Genomic DNA, 17366 nt, shown 5'->3' with positions numbered 1-17366 from the left:
GACTCATATTTAACTATGCCAAGTTCCGCTAATCAAATGACTCGCCTAGAATTTTATCCAGAATATAGTTGGTGGCACAGTCTACAAAGTACATGTAATCTGTCCAATAATAACCTATTCACGTATGTTGAAGCCAGCTCTGAAGGGTGATAATGTATCGTAGGGTAGGGAAATTTAGACTCTTGACCTCTGCCTCCATACGGCACCATGTCCTCGTGCTTCTCTCCGCAGCTCCTTAGCAGACTGTCACCACCTTAGTGGCCACCACTTAAGTAGAAACCTGTAAGAAGTTTGTGAACCATCCAATGGAGCTCTTGAAGCTTGATGTGGAGGTTTCTCAGCTGTCAATATAAATTTGCATGTAAGGGCGCCTGGGTGGCTCAGTTGGTTGGGTGTCTGATTCTTGGTTTCAGGTAGCATCATGGTCTCCGGGTCATGAGATCAGGCCCTGTGTCGGGGGTGAGAAGTGCTTCCCCCCCCCTTGTCTCTCTCTCTCTCTCTCAAATAAATAAATAAAATCATATATATGTGTGTGTGTGTGTGTGTGTATATATATATATATACACACACACATATATATATAGATTTGAGTATAATTTTGGATATTTTTATATTGTAGGAGGTCGAGCATAATAGTGTATAGTAGATGATCTTTAATTCTCTATGTCTGGAGCTTATTAGGAGTAGATCGTTGAGGAAGGAAAGGGGATGGGTACATTCCAGGAGTCCCGATCCATGGCAGAAATGAAGTAAATGCTGCTGGGAGGGGACCCATCGCTCCCTACATTACTCTATAGACCTTTCATTTTATGTTCATCGTAATTGTTCACTGTACAGCCACATAATTGAATTGTTAATTCAAGCTTTTCTTCTCCTCCTTATTTCAGGGCTTCGTGTCATAAACGAATAGCTGCTTGTTGCAGAAATGTGCCTGTGTAAATGTTTAACTATGATACGGTCTGACTTGTAAAAGCTGACTATTTTGCTAAAGTAGCTACTGGACCATTTCATTGTGTCCTTAGGTACAGAAATGAAACAGCTCCCTAACCATTCACAGCTCCCGGGCTCAAGGAGTAAAACAAGAAATGCTCGAGAGCTTTCAGCATGTCATAAGCAAATAAAACACTTTGAAATCTGAGGCTGCATATTTGCAATCCCGACACAGTCAAAACACCCAGGCGTGCCAAAGGTTTCCCAGGACACCTTGCAGGCCCGTGCTTTAGGCAGGCCGTTCACCGACGATCTCCTTCGTGCAAATGTTAAGTAGTGAAAATTAGTTCGTGACAGTGTGGCAGCCTGGTATAGTCTCCTGAAACGTGATTCACACGGCTCTTAATCTCTAGAACAGACGAGAGGGAACCGTTCAAACCTGTCCTTTTTAATACCTGTGAATTCATCAATAGGATCGACGTTTTCCTATACAATCAGTGGAATAGTGTGTAAGGGATTTTAGATCTCCAAGCCAACTTCTCCAAGCCCCACCTAACCATGTATATGTCAAAGTTTACTTTCAACCCTGAGTGTAACCTTCTCTATATTGAAAGTTAGCTCGCTTGTAAAAGACTGGAGATAGGAATGGCCTGGCCTGGGTCTGTCACTGTGTGACTCTCTCCTCCCACACGGTCTCCTCAGCCTTGTGCTCATCCCACAGGTGTATATCTATTTATGGCACACTTACAAAGTGCTGGGCAAGCACTGTGCTAGGCGTGGACACAGGCTAAAGGGCCTGTGGTGCCAGCTGGGTGGGTCACGCAGTGGTTTAGAACATAGGCCATTAGGCAGTGATCCCCTGCCCCGACACTAATGATGACCACATCCCTGTATCAGAATGTAATGTCTTACTACCGAGATTCTACACCCAAAATCATTATTTCCTGAGACATAATGCTTTGATGATGTTGGAGTTTTGAGTTTCATATTTCAAATGTGAATATATGTGTCTTATTATTTCGCTTTTTCCAAAGAACCCAATTATGACTCCTTGGCATTTATTGCAGATGAGCAAGAAAGTTCCGGAGCAATTATTTACACTGTGGAGCTTAAGCGCTACGGGGGGCCCCTTGGCATCACAATTTCGGGAACTGAAGAGCCGTTTGATCCTATAATCATTTCAAGCCTCACTAAAGGGGGATTAGCTGAAAGGTAAAATTTCAAGCAACTGCTTCAATTACCTGTGTCTAAGATGGGTTCCCTTCCTCACAGCGGCAGAGAAACATGCTCTCCTCTCCTGCTGGGTTATCTGTTAACTTTTTCACATCTGCACAAAGGATTGATTCTAGAGCTTGAGAACTCTCAGGCAGGGCTCCGACTTGACTTTGGGGGCATCTTCCAGGCGGTGAGAGATGTCACGGGCTGAGCAGTGATTTTACTCTCGAGAAATGTATACACTTGACCACAGTCGACTGGAGGTGGATTTATATTATGTCCATTGTGAGAGGAGGAGACTGAAGTCCAGGGAGGTTAAAAGGCTTGTCCAGTCCAGCTCAATTCAGCAAGCATTTACTGAGCCTGTTTTACCTGACAGGTACTGGGCTTGGCTGCTGTGTTTTCCAAAAAGGATGACACAGGCTCTGCCTTCAAAGATTCTGGGAAGCATAGTGACCCATCTTCGTAATGTCTTGTAATTTAGAATGTCTGCTTGTTCTCTTGGCAGTGACGCACACCCACCCCCCACCCCGGGTAAATTGCATTTCTTTCTGAAACACGTTATGGTAGGTATTCGAAACCTTTCCTCCAATAATCTAGCCCAGGGATGCACACACATCGCTCAGGCTGACACAGATAATGGTCTGCAAAATAGAGATGTAGCACTGCAGAATTTTGGAGCTGAAAGGCACCTTGGAAATCAGCTCATCCAAGATCTTCATCTGGTGGATGAGGGCACGGAGGCAGCTCAGAAAGGGGTTACCCTGTTGGAATGCCACACTGTGATGTTAACAGAGACACCTGGGTTGTGTTTTTCTTCAGCTACTCTCTTTTCCCAGCTTCCTCTGCTAGAGAGACAGTCCTAGGTGTCTCTGTTAGGAAGACAACAAGAAAAGATTAATATGGATCTGATTCAGCGACCTGCTGGTCAGGTGTTCTGTGGCTTACAACATAAACTAGAGATCCTTTATGAAAGAATGAAGTCATCTCCACCCCTCAAAGAAAAAATTTTCTTTGAGAGTGGATGCACAGGGAGGCTCATTAAGCAGTCCCTCATGACATGTGTGACCCCATGTCACCTCTGCTACCCCAGCGGCCACTGCCCACTACCCCAGAAGCAAGCTGGGCCCACCCCTTCACTCACTGTGCTTCAGGGAGCCAGGACGGCAGGAGGCCAGCACCTAGGACTCCCATTCCACAGCCTGCACCCCAGATCGGAGGGATCGGAGTTTTTATACCGTCCCTGGATTTGAACACTTACGAATCTCCTACCTCCCCACCCAGAGCTTCCAAAGATGGACATATAGTGAACATCAGAATTCAAATTTCCAGAGTTGGGTGAGGATGGAGAGAGAAAAGGCCAATGGTTTAGTCGTTCATTAACCAGTAAATTTTCTTTTTCCACATTTCAAGCAGCGGGCTGAGCCCTTTACACACGTTTTTCCGGTTCATCCTCAGCCCCCACCCCACCCCACCCCACCACACCCAGAGATGGTTTTCCCCATCGTAGTGATGAGGAAAGTGATACCCAGAGAGGTTAAAGTTAAGGTAACCAAGTCACACAACTGGAAAACGGAAAATGGAGCACGGATTGATTCTCGAATTCAGCCTCTTTGATCCTTAGAAGTACCAACGTGGGGACCCTGCCACAGCAGGCTAGATGGAGGTCCCTATCCCTGGGAGCCACGCTCCTGCTGAGCTGGGGTAACGATTACGTCCCACCTTTTAAATCTGCAAAAAGCAGGAACACTCCATACCGACCGTGGCTGCATTTTTGCACGACGTTACTTCCTCGGGATTTTTAAAAGGGTCACCAAACGACTCGGCCTTCTTAGAATTTAAAAAGCGCACACAAGTCCATTTTACACACTTAATTAAAACCATTTTTCTAATTTCATTTGAAACCTAAAAGTCCTTCACAGCAGATGCGGTTATCTGGTAACATTGCCCAGGAGAAGGCTGGCGGTGGCTTCCAGAGACCCTTGCCAAGCCTTTATTATTACGAATACGTAAAGTCTGGCAGGGAACTTCCATCCAGTGGAGCACAGGGATTATTTCTACCTCTCCTGTTACTATTTGGTGTTTCAGGACGGGCGCGATCCACATCGGAGACCGGATCCTGGCCATAAACAGCAGCAGCTTGAAGGGAAAGCCTCTGAGTGAAGCCATCCACTTGTTACAGATGGCAGGAGAGACGGTCACCTTGAAAATTAAGAAACAGACAGATGGTGAGTGGGTCAAGAGCCACGGGTAAGGCTTTGTGGGGCGTTCGTATCCCCGGGTGTGCATTTCTAGGGAAGGACTCCCCAGGGGGCTATGTGAATATCTTTTTTTTTGAAATGTGCTCTCAGACTCAGACTCCTCCTGTATCTTTAAAGCCCAATCAGCATCAAGCCCCAAGAAGTTCCCCGTTTCTAGCCACCTGAGTGACCTGGGAGACGTGGAGGAGGACCCCTCTCCAGCGCAGAAGCCGGGCAAGCTCACGGACATCTACCCCTCCACTGTGCACAGCGTGGACAGCGCGGTGGACTCGTGGGACAGCTCCGGGGTAGAGAGCAGCTATGGGAACCAAGGTATGTCCTGGCCTCTGTCCCTCAAAGATCCACCCTCTGCTCTTTAGGCCACAAACGAACAAACAAAAACCTTCATTTATTTTACTCACGTCTGCTTGGGGGCAACCAGATGGAACATCCTGACTCCGGGGGCCTCGCATTTTCTCCTCCTTAATTCTGATAAGTCGTGAGCGTTTAGCAAACAGGAGCACAGGCCCCATCAGGTCTCCTAATGTCTAAGTGTTCAGTTCACAACGTGCATGAGGCAAACCGTCCAATAAAGCAGCTTGCTGAAAAAAATTAAAAATTTTAAAAATTTTAAAAATAAAATAAAGCAGCTCACTGAAGACAGGCCCCATTCTGGCTTTTTGGAATTAAGCGGGCTTCCCACAAAGACAGATTGGGGGGTTGCTAGAGTTGTGCCTTAAGACATGCGCCGGTGACGTGTGACCTCATTATTCCTGCCTCCTCCTGACTTTTTTTTTTTTTAAGATTTATTTATTTATTTATTCGTGATAGACAGAGAGAGAGAGAGAAAGGCAGAGACACAGGAGGAGGGAGAAGCAGGCTCCATGCCAGGAGCCCGACGTGGGACTCGATCCCGGGACTCCAGGATCGCGCCCTGGGCCAAAGGCAGGCGCTAACCTGCTGCACCACCCAGGGATCCCCTCCTCCTAACTTTTAAGAGAAACTCAGACAGGCTTCCTGAATATTCAGGAAAGATTTGTGACCATGTATATAAAAAGTATATAGTATATATATATATAAAGTATAAAAAGTGTATAGCAGACTGTCCTTCACAGGCGTCAGCCTCGTGTGAAGAAGTCTGACCTACATGAAAAGTCAAACCTCATTAACAGAACGTAAACACACAAAACGTGTTAGACTGAGTACAGGCTATAAACTAAAAGCTTCCTGAAAACATCTGTTGCCTTCCGATGATGCACAGCATCAAAAGAGAAGTGTGTCCCAAGTCTTGGTATTTCTCCTGTGTGGGACTGAGATGCGATTGCCCCCATCTGGTCTCTGGTGACACCATCCCTCAGGAAAAGGATGTCCCAGATTGCCCCCCGCGGTGCCTAGAGACTATTGGAGTTCCAGGTTAGGCCATAGCTGCTTAACTACCTGCGAGTGGAGAGACGGGGCAGGAGTGTTGACTGGGGCATCCTGGCCATCCTCATGTGTGCTGAAGCTGTGGGGATGGGGGGGCACCAGCTACATAGAGGAATGGGTTTGGGAGCGAGATACAGCAGATCCACCCTCAAGACGATGGCATAAAGCCTCACAAATGCTCATCGTCTCATAGACCCCACAATTCCACTTCTAGGACTTCATCCTCAGGAAATAATTAAATCAGAGACAGAGGTACCAAGGTACAAAGATGTCATTTTAGGCACTGTTTACCATATCTAAATAGCAGTGAAATAAAAATATCAGGTGACAAGGAATTAAAATAAATTTGGGGCATCTATACCCAAAAAAACCCAAAACCAAAAAACTTTACCTTCTCTCTCTCTCTCTCTTTTTTTTTTTTTTTTTTTTTTTTTTTTTTTGCCCTGTACAAATTCCAGCCTCCCAGCCCCTCTTCTCCTCTGATTTAAGTCACTCAGACAGAAATAAAATACGCAAACCAAGAGCTTGGAGATCACGTGCTTGAGTGCAGGGGTCGCTTTGTAGCTAAGTTAACTACGTTTTAGGAGGGTCTGTAACCAGCTTGCTCTCTACCTGGTTTTGCTAGTTTTCTTCCCTCAGCTTGCCTCTGCCTATGTCACTCTTTGCCAAGTCCCAGGCAGAGGGGACGACAGGGGAAAGGAATGATATTTCAAAGCCAACAAGTAGTTACTTGTTAGCGATGAGACTGGAGTTTGGTGGAGGAAATATTTTGAAGACCCAGATTAGAACTGGAGCTTTTGTTTACCTGGCAATTTGCTTTTCCAAGTCCTGATACCGTGTGACAAGTCAACTGTGCCACCCAGTAACTCGTATGCTAACTTCTCATCGATCAAATTCTTGATTGCTGGTTGCCTGTGACCTGATGAGCCACCAGAGGCCTCTGATAAAGGACAGAAGTCAAATTCTATCAGAGTGGACCCCAAGGTTTGTCCATTAATGTCCTTGCTTATTTATTATTAGTGTGAAGACTTTCTTGTTACACACATTTTTTGGTAAGGATGCTGCTGGTTTGAATGAGTTCTGCCCATAAGGTAATGTGTAAGGACTTAGCTACTCTGAGGGCCGCCTGACTGGTGCAGTGGGTGGAAGAAGCTACGCTTGATCTTGGGTGGGGGTCATGAGTTTGAGCCCCACGTTGGGTATAGAGAACACTTAAAATGAATGAATAAATTCTAAAACTTAAAAAAATAATAATTAAAAAAAAAAAAGAACTTGGCTACCCTGTCCTTTTACACTGTAAGATGAGGCCCGTGATTAGCATACTAAACAGACGGCCTTTCCCACATTAATGAAAAATGACAAACTATTTGTTAGTCATGAAGCTTTTGAAACTCAGAATTCCTAGACAGAGAACAGTGGTCCTAAGAATATGACACCTGGGGGATCCCCGGGTGGCTCAGGGGTTTAGCACCACCTTCAGCCCAGGGTGTGATCCTGGAGTCCCGGGATCGAGTCCCACATTGGGCTCCCTGCATGGAACCTGCTTCTCCCTCTGCTTGTGTCACTACCTCTCTGTCTCTCTGTGTCTCTAATGAATAAATAAATACAATCTTTAAAAATAAAAATAAAAAAAAGAATATGACATCTGGCATCAGTAAGTTAGAAATGCTCATGGGGCCCGAGAGAGAGGAGAGGGCAACTGGGGGAGAATTGAATTCCCCCCAGACGGTGAGAACATGGGGACGGCCCTCCGACTTGTAAAACAGCGATTCCCAAGCACTCATCTGGGTTCTCCTAGGGAGTGGAAGAGCCGGTTGGTCACAGGATCTCAGGGTTGGGAGGGACCTTAGAAGGCGGCTCACCTGCCAGCCCACACAGCCCAGACACCGCGGGGTCATGCTCAGGGCCACCCGGTCGCTGGGCGCGGGGACTGAGCTCCGACGGCCCTGGGGTCCTGTCTCATATCCAGTGGAACCCTGTGGGCTCCTGCCTGTGGGTCTCCGTCCTGCCCTCAAGGTCACTCATGCTAGGCTAAGGCCCCTTGCGCTCGGGGGCCCTGTGGATCCTGCCTCTGTGAGGCCTCTCCTCCTCCTCCTCTGAGCGCAGCTGCCAGAAACCTTACCTTTGAGTATCTCTATGGTCCCCAGGGCCTCTCTCCTGAGTGTGCTCCAAGCCAGTTCTGGGCCAGTGTAGCACTCAGAAAGCAAGGGTCTGCAACAGCGCAGAGCAACTCTAGCCTGTCACCTTCATCCCTGAAAATTTTGGAACCCAGGCACCTGAGGGGCTCAGGTCATGACCCCAGAGTCCTGGGATCGAGCCCTGCATCAGGCTCCCTGCTCAGTGCGGAGCCTGCTTCTGCCTCTCCCCCTGCTTGCGCTCTCTCTCTCTCTCTCAAATAAATAAAAATCTACAAAAAGAAAGTTTTAGATCTTAGGAAAACAGGCTGTCTACCTTGACATAGGATTTCGGTGGTCAAATCCCATCTGTCACTCACTTTGTGCTTATTGTTTACTAAGGTCCCAAAGTTTGGCTTTTTTTTTCTCCTTCTTTGTGCTGTTAGATTAAACCAAGTCTTTGCACGTTGTGCTTGTGACGTTGACTTTTTAAAAATAAGGCACAGAGGGCGCCTGCCTTGGGCTCAGGCCGTGATCCTGGGGTCCTGGGATCGAGTCCCCCATCGCCTCCCTGCAGGGAGCCTGCTTCTCCCTCTGCCTGTGTCTCTGCCTCTCTCTCTCTCTCTCTCTGTCTCATGAATAAATAAATCTTTGTAAATAAATAAATAAATAAAAGCAAGGCACAGACCCACACTTCTTTCCCCCCCTGTTAAACGCTATGTGGTGAGATGTAGATGGTCTCTTCATTCTGTCCCTCCAGCTGCTCGGCAGCCTCTCTACCACACCCCAGGAAGACCTTGCACATTCTTCCTGTCCCCTGCGGCCCCCAAGAGCTGTCCCATTCCCAGTAAGATGTTGCACCTCCATGATGCACATCTTCCTCCTCAGGCCCAGTGCCTCTGCACTACGGTCCTTATTGTTCTCTACTGTTTCTCCAAAATGTCAAATTTGCCCAATTCACTCATTCAACAGATACGTCATGGCTGGCACAACACAAGGCCAGGATACAATGGATATACAATGATGGACAAAAGAGCAGTGGTCCCTGTTCTCATGGAAGACGTAACCCAGCTGAAGGGCCAATGAACAAATTCCTACAGTACAGAGTATTACTTAGTACAGAGTACTGCAGAGAGGAACAGGATGGAGTGATCAGAGCTGGGGGGGAAGGGGTGAGTTTAAGGAAGTCTCACAGCGGGCTGGCTCTTCGTTCTACTGTGAGACTCTAGTTTGCACACCTTTTCTAGTCTGCCTCTGGGTCAGCTTCTTCCACTTCCCATTCTCCTGACCCTTATACTCCTGCCCTCCCACCTCATCAACATCTGCTGCTTGGGCCCCCTTGTGTCTTATTTATTCTTCTTTCTAACCCCAAAAGCCCTTTCCTTGGATTTAGCAGAAGTCAATCATACAAGAGGAGACTGACAAACTGCTAGTACCTGGACTCTCTCATTCCCATGGATGGTGTGGCTCTTTTGGTGTCTGTCATTCTTGACCCTCAACTCAAGTAGCTATGTTTTCTGTCATATCCCACCATAATCTTGAGATATTTCTCTCTTTTGAGTTCACTTTTTTTCAGCTTTGTTGAGGTATAAATGACAAAATTGTATATATCTAAAGTGTACAAGGTGATGATTTTGCGATGCACACACATTGTGAAATGATTACCACCATCAAGTTGATTAACACACCCGTCCACTTACATAGTTACTATTCGTATGGGTGGGTGGTGAGAATGCTCAAGATCTACTTTCTTAGCACGTTTCAAGTATGCAATATGACATATTCTTAATTACAGTCATCATGCTGTACTTTAGATTCCCAGAACTCATTCATCTTATAAAAGAAACTTTATGCCCATAGACCAACATCTCTCCATTTCTCCCACCCCCTGGCCCCTGGCAAGCACCTTCTACTTTCTGTTTCTAGGAGTTGAGTTTGACATTTTTTTGATTTGGGGTTTACATATAAGTGAGCTAATATAGTATTTGTCTTTCACTTCGCATAATATTCTCCAGGATCATCCATGTCATTGCAAATAGGATTTCCTTCATTTTTATGGCTGAATAATTTTCTGTTGTGTATATATACTACATTTCTTTCTTCATTCATCTGTCAATGGACTCTTAGGTTGTTTCCCTATCTTGACTATTGTGAATAATACCACAGTTATATCTCTTCAAGATACCTACTATATTTGCTTTGGATATATACCCAGAAGTAGGATTGCTGGATCCATTTTGAGGTCATTTCTATATCATTCGTATTTTCTCAGGAAAAAAGAAATGTGTTTCATACAGGTGTTCAAATATATTCGTACATCAGTTAAGGAATTTGCTTCTTTTTGTTTTCTTGGCTTCTATAATTATATCCCCAATATCCCATATTTGGCATATTTGTGTTTTTATTCTTTTTTCCCATACTGGTAATGGTTTATTTTTATTTAGCATTTTTCCAAAGAACTGACCCTTGCATGTACTTATCAGTTCTGTTCTTGTTTTTTAAAATAGATTTTTCCTTTTAATTTGATTAACTTTATCTTAGACTTTCTGTCTATGACTAGAATTGGATGCATAATTCACCTATTTCCATGCTTCCTTGTAGTTTTCATAACGATAATGATGACTGAGAAGAGACCAACATTATGGAAGCGTTGAATCACTATTTGTATACCTGAAACTAATATTACACTAGAATTTATTTATTTTTATTTTTTTTAATTTTCTTATTTATTTATTTATGATAGTCACACACAGAGAGAGAGAGGCAGAGACACAGGCAGAGGGAGAAGCAGGCTCCATGCACCGGGAGCCCGACGTGGGATTCGATCCCAGGTCTCCAGGATTGCGCCCTGGGCCAAAGGCAGGCGCCAAACTGCTGAGCCACCCAGGGATCCCATTACACTAGATGGGTGTAAATCTACACTAATTTAAATAAAAACTTAAAAAGAAAAGACACCAACATGTACAGTCAAAGAGCACAATTTCCCTTTAATGTAATCAGGGAACACAACGTAGTCCATAAAGAGAGTAGCACAGAGCAGGACACTGAGCAGTATTCTCCCCATTGGTGGTTGGCGGGCAGGGGGGGGCTTTTAATTTTCTCTTTAATATCTCTTCTGATCTCTGCAAGCTCATGTTTCGTCTCCTTCTATCATGTTACCTTGCCCAGTTTTCTGTGAGTTCCTATATCTCTACTTTGATCTCTTGCTTTATAGAGATGATGGTTTCAGTGTGTATTTTTAAAAATTTGTGATGATCTGTTTGGTCATATTTATCACTTGCTCCATAGCAATCTTTTACTCATCAGTATCCTTCATCTGCTATTGCTTTGTTTTTCTGTTCCTTCTGTTCTTTTTTTTTTTTTTTTAAATATTAACTTGGTATACATCTCATACCAGTTCCTTTTATTTTATTTTTTTTTTTTATGATAGTCACACAGAGACAGAGAGAGAGAGAGAGGCAGAGACACAGGCAGAGGGAGAAGCAGGCTCCATGCATCGGGAGCCCGACGTGGGATTCGATCCCGGGTCTCCAGGATCACGCCCTGGGCCAAAGGCAGGCGCCAAACCGCTGCGCCACCCAGGGATCCATACCAGTTCCTTTTAATTATTGCTCTTTGAATGGGATGACTTCTTCCTAAATTGGAAGTTTGAAAGAGGGTCTGAGATAGCAGAGCCCAGGTTGTGCTCCAGACTAGCAAAAATTACCCACCCCTTGCCCCAAGTTCACAGTAACTTATAATGAGAACATTCTTCCTCAAGCCCATAGAGATTGGCTACCATGGGCCACCAACAATACAGAGTTCCTCTCTGCTGGCCTGCCTCACTGAGACATTGCTTGGTGATATCATCTGTAAGTGTCATCTTTCAGCCCACCTCCCTGGCTTTACCCTGGTGCACTGGTTTGAGGGAACTTCCTGCCACCAGCCTGTGCAATCCATTCTAGTGTTCCAAACAAAGCATTGTTGTTTTGCTTTATGCCACGGCCCCTACTTTGGAAGACTGGGCCCTCTCTGAAATCACTGGCCATAGGTGTCTCCTCTTGGCTTCTTATCACCGCCTCCCACCCTGTTTGTCTTGTGGAATTTGTATGTAAAATTACCAAATACACACACACACACACACACACATACACACACACACACACACACACACTTATGGTTTGAGATTCTAGTTTCACTGAAGATGAAGTTTATGTTATTTGTCATCCCTTTTTGTTTTGAGGTGATTTCTAGGACAGGGAGAGAACTATTTTGCTCTGCCATTTTAAGCCACATCCTCGTCTAAACACTTTGAGTATTTCTTGGCTAGAACAATTACAAATAGTTACACAAATGTATGATTTGATTTTCCCATTCTTAACAAAGCTAGATTTTTAGGAAACAAATTTGGCAGGGAGTTATCTGGCTCCCTTTCCTACACTAAAATTGCCTTCCAAAAGTAATGACAGGAGCTACAGCCCCCAAATTGTAGAGTTGAGTCTGAATTCCAAAACCACTCTATGATTTCAAATTTTATGAATATGAAACAACATTGTTTAGTTTGCTTTTTAAAATTAATACTGAGTGTGAATAAAGAACTACAAATGTAAGATATTAATCTGCACAATATTGTGGTACTAAAAACCAAATAATACAATGTTGGATTATCAGAATTTTACAAGTATCTGAAGTATGGTTACCCTCGAAATAGAAATCATTATAACAAGATTTCATACACTAGTAGACGTGACAACATTTGTGAAGAACTATTTTCCACGAGGCTAATGAACAAAACCAAACATTACTCTCAGTGAAAGGAATCTAGACTGAATTTTATACCTTGTATCAGTTTGCTTCAGCTGCTATAACAAAATACCACAGATTGGGTGGCCTGAACAATAGAAATTCATTTTCTACTGCTCCGAAGGCCAGGAATCCAAGATCAGGGTATAAGGTTTGGTTTCTCCTAAGGTCTCTTTCCTTGGTTTGCAAATGATTGCCTTCTCCCTGTGTCCTCACATGGCCTTTCTTCTGTGTGTGTCCATTCTGGGTATCTCCTGTGTGTGTGTGTGTGTCCAAATTTTCTCTTCTTGTAAGGACACCAATCAGATTAAACCCCACCTTACGACTTCATTTAACCCTAATTTCCTCCTTAAAGGCTCTATCTATAAATACAGTCACATTGATGGCCAGGGCATCAACATAGGAATGTAAGAGCAGATACAATTTAGTCTATAACACACCTCACATTATGATACAAAAGATAAGACCAGATATTGAAACCTAGATGTGAAAGGAGGGAAGGAGGGAGGAAAAAAAAAGAAAGAAGGGTTTCCAATTCTAAATAAAAGAGAATAATTACTTAGAAAATACATTTTTTTTATTATATCTATCAGTGTGTTTCTTTTGTCAATTTTGAGTTTAAAATCTAGTTTCCAGTATCATCCCTGCATTTCAATTCTTTGTGCCCACACCATCACTTAGTAAAAACAAAGTCTATTTCTATTTCTGGCAGTTGATTTTTCTTACACGTGGGCTGCCTCCCTGATGCCATTCCTCCCATGGCTTTTAAGTTTGACTCCCTGTGTAAAGGGATATTCCTCAGTGCTGTTAATGTCTCAACTGTGGCAAGCAGCTTGTCTTCACTTAATTTCCGTCAGACATTCCCTATTTTAAATTATGCAGTCATCCTCCTCCTACATCAGTTAGGAGTTCACTTACATATGAAAGAAAATACAAATGATGGTGTTTAAACACGCTAGTTATTTTTCTCCCACTGCAGTAAAGAGCCAGATGAGGCAGTTGGCCCCACAGTGTCATCAGGACCCAGCATCTTCCCCCTCCAGCTTCGCATCTCTCTTCTGCTATCCTTTCACTGCCACTGCCTGTTATAGAGGCTGCTTTTAGGCACCCAGGCTTGAGTGATGGATTGCAGAGAGGGCTGCAGGGCCCCCCTGGCTGGATACAGACAGGCCCATCAGGAGACCCTCCTCAGACATCCAGAAGCCCTAACTGACCAATGGGCTACTTACAACCAGGCACAGTTACCAGAAAAAGGAAGATTCCTTATGTTCTCATACCTCCTCACCTTCCCCTTGAAATACAGCTCCTACCCACTGGCTCCTGGCAGACAGCCTCTGCCTCCAGGTCCTACCAGCAGCTCCCTTGGAGTTTATTCAGTCAACTTCAATCTCCTTTGTTCTGCCTTGGGTGAATCCTTCCACTGTCCATGCCACCGGCTTCCACCCAGTCGTCAACCCACATCTGGGGGCTCTCCCACCTGATCGGGAGAGAGACCACATTTAGACACCACACGTCTGTTATAAAACCTTCATCAGGCCTGAAATATTTACTTCCTCACCATCTCCTTATTTTGAGTATATTACCATCAATGATCTTTAAAAAAATAAATAAATAAATCTAATCTCACCACTCCCTTAAAAACCAACAAACAAAAAACCCTCTTGATGGTTCTCTGTTGTTTTAGGATTGCACCTGAGGTGCTGAGTTTAAACCAGAGTTCTTTGTAATCTCGTTCCCAACTGCTTTATCAGTCTCATCTCCCGACAGTTCCTTACAGTACCTTTTACTCTATACATCCTGAATTTCTCACTATTCGCCCAAGCAAGCTTTGCTCTTTGCTACTGTACAGCTATAGGTATTTTGGTATGTTCATCAGTCCCTCCTTTATCCATTCTTAATCAGTGGAGGAGTAGAAATGGAGTTCAGCTATGGATTAAAATATCAACTACTTTTGTTTTTTGGACAGGAGGGTTTTGTTTTGTTTTGTTTTTCTAGAAAAGTCAAGTGGGACATGGCAGCCAGAATCAAGATTTTTTTTCCCTACTCCTAACCCAAGCCTCGATGTTGTGACTTAAATGAGGGAGAAGTCAGATCTGCAAAGCTAAGTGCAACTCAGCATGTCAGTTGGATTCGATTTAGCTGAATAGAACTGAATACCCTAGTATCACAGAGACTTAAATCATTAAAAAGGTAGGCATTTCGGAGCTGGCACAGAACTATAGTGTCATCAAGGACCCATGCTCTTAAATATTTCTTCTTTATTATGCTTCACACTTGGCTTCCATCTTTGGGCTTACCACATGATCCAGGATGGATACCAGGGCTCCAGCTCTTTCATCTACATTCCGGGCACCAGGAAAGAGTGTTGGAAAGAGCCTTTCCAGAAGTTCCAGTGACATGTCACTGGCCAGACCTTTTTACATAGTTAGCATTTAATATCAAGGGAGGCTAGGAAGTACAGTCTTATTCTGAGCCCTAATATGCCCACCCCCAAACCTGGTCTTCTGGTGAAAGGATAAAGAGAAGAATGGATGTTTCGATGGGCAGCTCGCAGTCTGCCCCAGTCCGCTCACTGCACAGTCTTGGCATTGCTGCCCCCCATCTGGGGCAGTGGGCCGCAGCTGTGCCTGCCTTACAGCGCCGGGGCAGAGGGAAAGAATGAGTCCGGAGAGAGCCAAGAAGAGACTGCGGGTCTTGACATTCCCCTGCTGTCTCCCAGGACTCGACAGTTAGGTAAATCATTGCTCTTCCTACAGGGAGGCAGAAGCCCAGATGGTAGGAGGGACCAGAATATTTCTGGAATCCTGCTCCTATCTTGAGAACGAAGCAGAAACCCGTTGATGGCACATGGAAAACAGGGCTCACCGTGACTGCACATTTACCAGCCTCTCCTGCTCGGCTCCACCGTCTCACCCACCACTTCTACAAGGAAATACCAACTCACCCCCGAATCTTGGCCACCCCTCCTGGCCGCGTTCCCACCCCCACGCACGTCTCGTTCTTCTATATCTGAGTGTTCAGACTAAATGTTCTCGGAGGCAATTACAACTGTCACCTTCTCTGCCTGCTTCTCCTCCCCTCTGTTCCAGACGAATACCAAACTGTGCGGTTTTGGAAGACAGGAAGCTGTTATCTTTGCATTTCAGCTCCTCATGGGGTACCTGACACTTAAGTGCTGGAAGGTTCACCAGATCAGTAGGGCTGAGGTTTTCCTCCTTCGCGGCCCTCCCAGGTTTATAATCAGGAAACTGAGATCTTAAGAAGTCGAATGGCTTAGCACATAATAAAAGTCATGGGCATCTGTATTTATCAAAACTTCATTATGGTGAGAGTTTGTGTATGTTATTGTCAATCCTCCTGTCACCCTGGCGAGGCACATGTGGATCATTGTCCCTGTCTTAACACTGAGATGAGTCAGCCAAGGCTGCGGGGCAAGGACGTTGCAAAGCTGGGATTTGGCCTGACGTCTCTTACTCACTCCGTTTGCCCTCACGGCCTCGTCCAGACCGAGGCCTTTTGAGTCTAGACCTAACCCAAGGGGATTTGAATTGTACCCCCTCCTCAGGTCCTGCTTTGTTGTAATGCAGATACTGCATTATTAACGCATGGCCCACTGGTGTAGACAGACCTGCTCTTCGAGAGGGGCATTTCCCTGGTAAGCAACAGTGCTGCCCATCTGCTCAAGGCCATCCTTACACACTTGCCCAATCACCAAGAACTGCTCATGAACAACAGTTGGAAAATAAATCAAAATCCAGCTGTCCAGTTTAAAACATGTTGGAATTTCCCCAGGGAAGTGACCGATCAAATGGGTTATCAGAAAAAAATACCGAGTGGAGGACACCACCATTTAGCATTGGCTCTTTGGAAGGTGAAAGCTAGTTATGGCAAGGCAGGTGCAGGCTTCCCCTAACTCTGCTTGTATCACAGAAAGTGAGACTTCACTTAGGTTGGGGGTGGGGGTCGGTTCCTCCGGTTGGGAAGGAGAAAATGTATAGCCCGTCGGAGGGAGTCAGGAGAAATGCAGTGATGTGCAGTTACTCCCGTTCAAGAAGAGACCCGTGCGTTTCTTTAATTCAACACTTTTGACAGAAAACAACACATTGATCACACAAAATTTCTTCCCAAATGGCTAGCCATACTTCTGTAGTTACCCGGGAAGAAAATGAGATATCAAACTGTAAATATTTTCTCTGCGCCAAGCACTCCTAATGCTCGGAATCCTAAAACAGAAGGTTCATAGAAGGTTCTTGCAGCCGTAGGTATTCCCCTGCATTCTTGAGATCAGGTCTTTTTTTTTTTTTTTAAGAGATCAGGTCTTTTTGATCGGAGCATTATCCTGTAGGCATCCTGCTCCCTCTGCGCTCTGTTAGTAAGGATGGTGTTGTAGGTTCTAACGAGGGGAAGGAAAGTGAGTGAGTGACAGTCATCTTATGTGATCCAGTCATTTCGTTGTATGGGAAAATGGGGGCCGAGACCTGTTTGCTGTATTAACCATTTGGGGTTGTTTGTGGGTTTTTTTTTTGTTTTTGTCTAAGTGGTTTTTAAACACATCGTGCAACCTGATAACACACACGCACGCACTCCACGTAGTGGGTCACAACCTGAAATAGTGGATGGAGCCATGTATCATGGTTACGGCACAAGCCCCCGCTCTCCT

The 17366-nt window shown here is 44.9% G+C and overlaps 1 protein-coding gene across 35 annotated transcripts in view; it reads left to right on the top strand.

The window, feature by feature from the left end:
* GRIP1 (glutamate receptor interacting protein 1) overlaps nucleotides 1-17366 on the top strand; it is a 656016-nt gene that overhangs the window by 612547 nt on the left and 26103 nt on the right. For all 35 annotated transcript variants that reach the window (XM_072741936.1, XM_072741912.1, XM_072741924.1 and 32 more), the window contains 3 exons: nucleotides 1998-2142; nucleotides 4234-4373; nucleotides 4524-4718. In XM_072741936.1, the coding sequence (XP_072598037.1) occupies nucleotides 1998-2142; nucleotides 4234-4373; nucleotides 4524-4718 (480 nt within the window). The remainder of the gene's footprint in view (nucleotides 1-1997; nucleotides 2143-4233; nucleotides 4374-4523; nucleotides 4719-17366) is intronic.

This window comes from Vulpes vulpes, chromosome 16, assembly GCF_048418805.1.
Source record: "Vulpes vulpes isolate BD-2025 chromosome 16, VulVul3, whole genome shotgun sequence".
In the NCBI taxonomy this organism is placed as follows: domain Eukaryota; kingdom Metazoa; phylum Chordata; class Mammalia; order Carnivora; family Canidae; genus Vulpes; species Vulpes vulpes.
The sequence above is the reverse complement of the archived record's forward strand: the minus strand, read 5'-3'. Positions and strand labels throughout refer to the sequence as shown.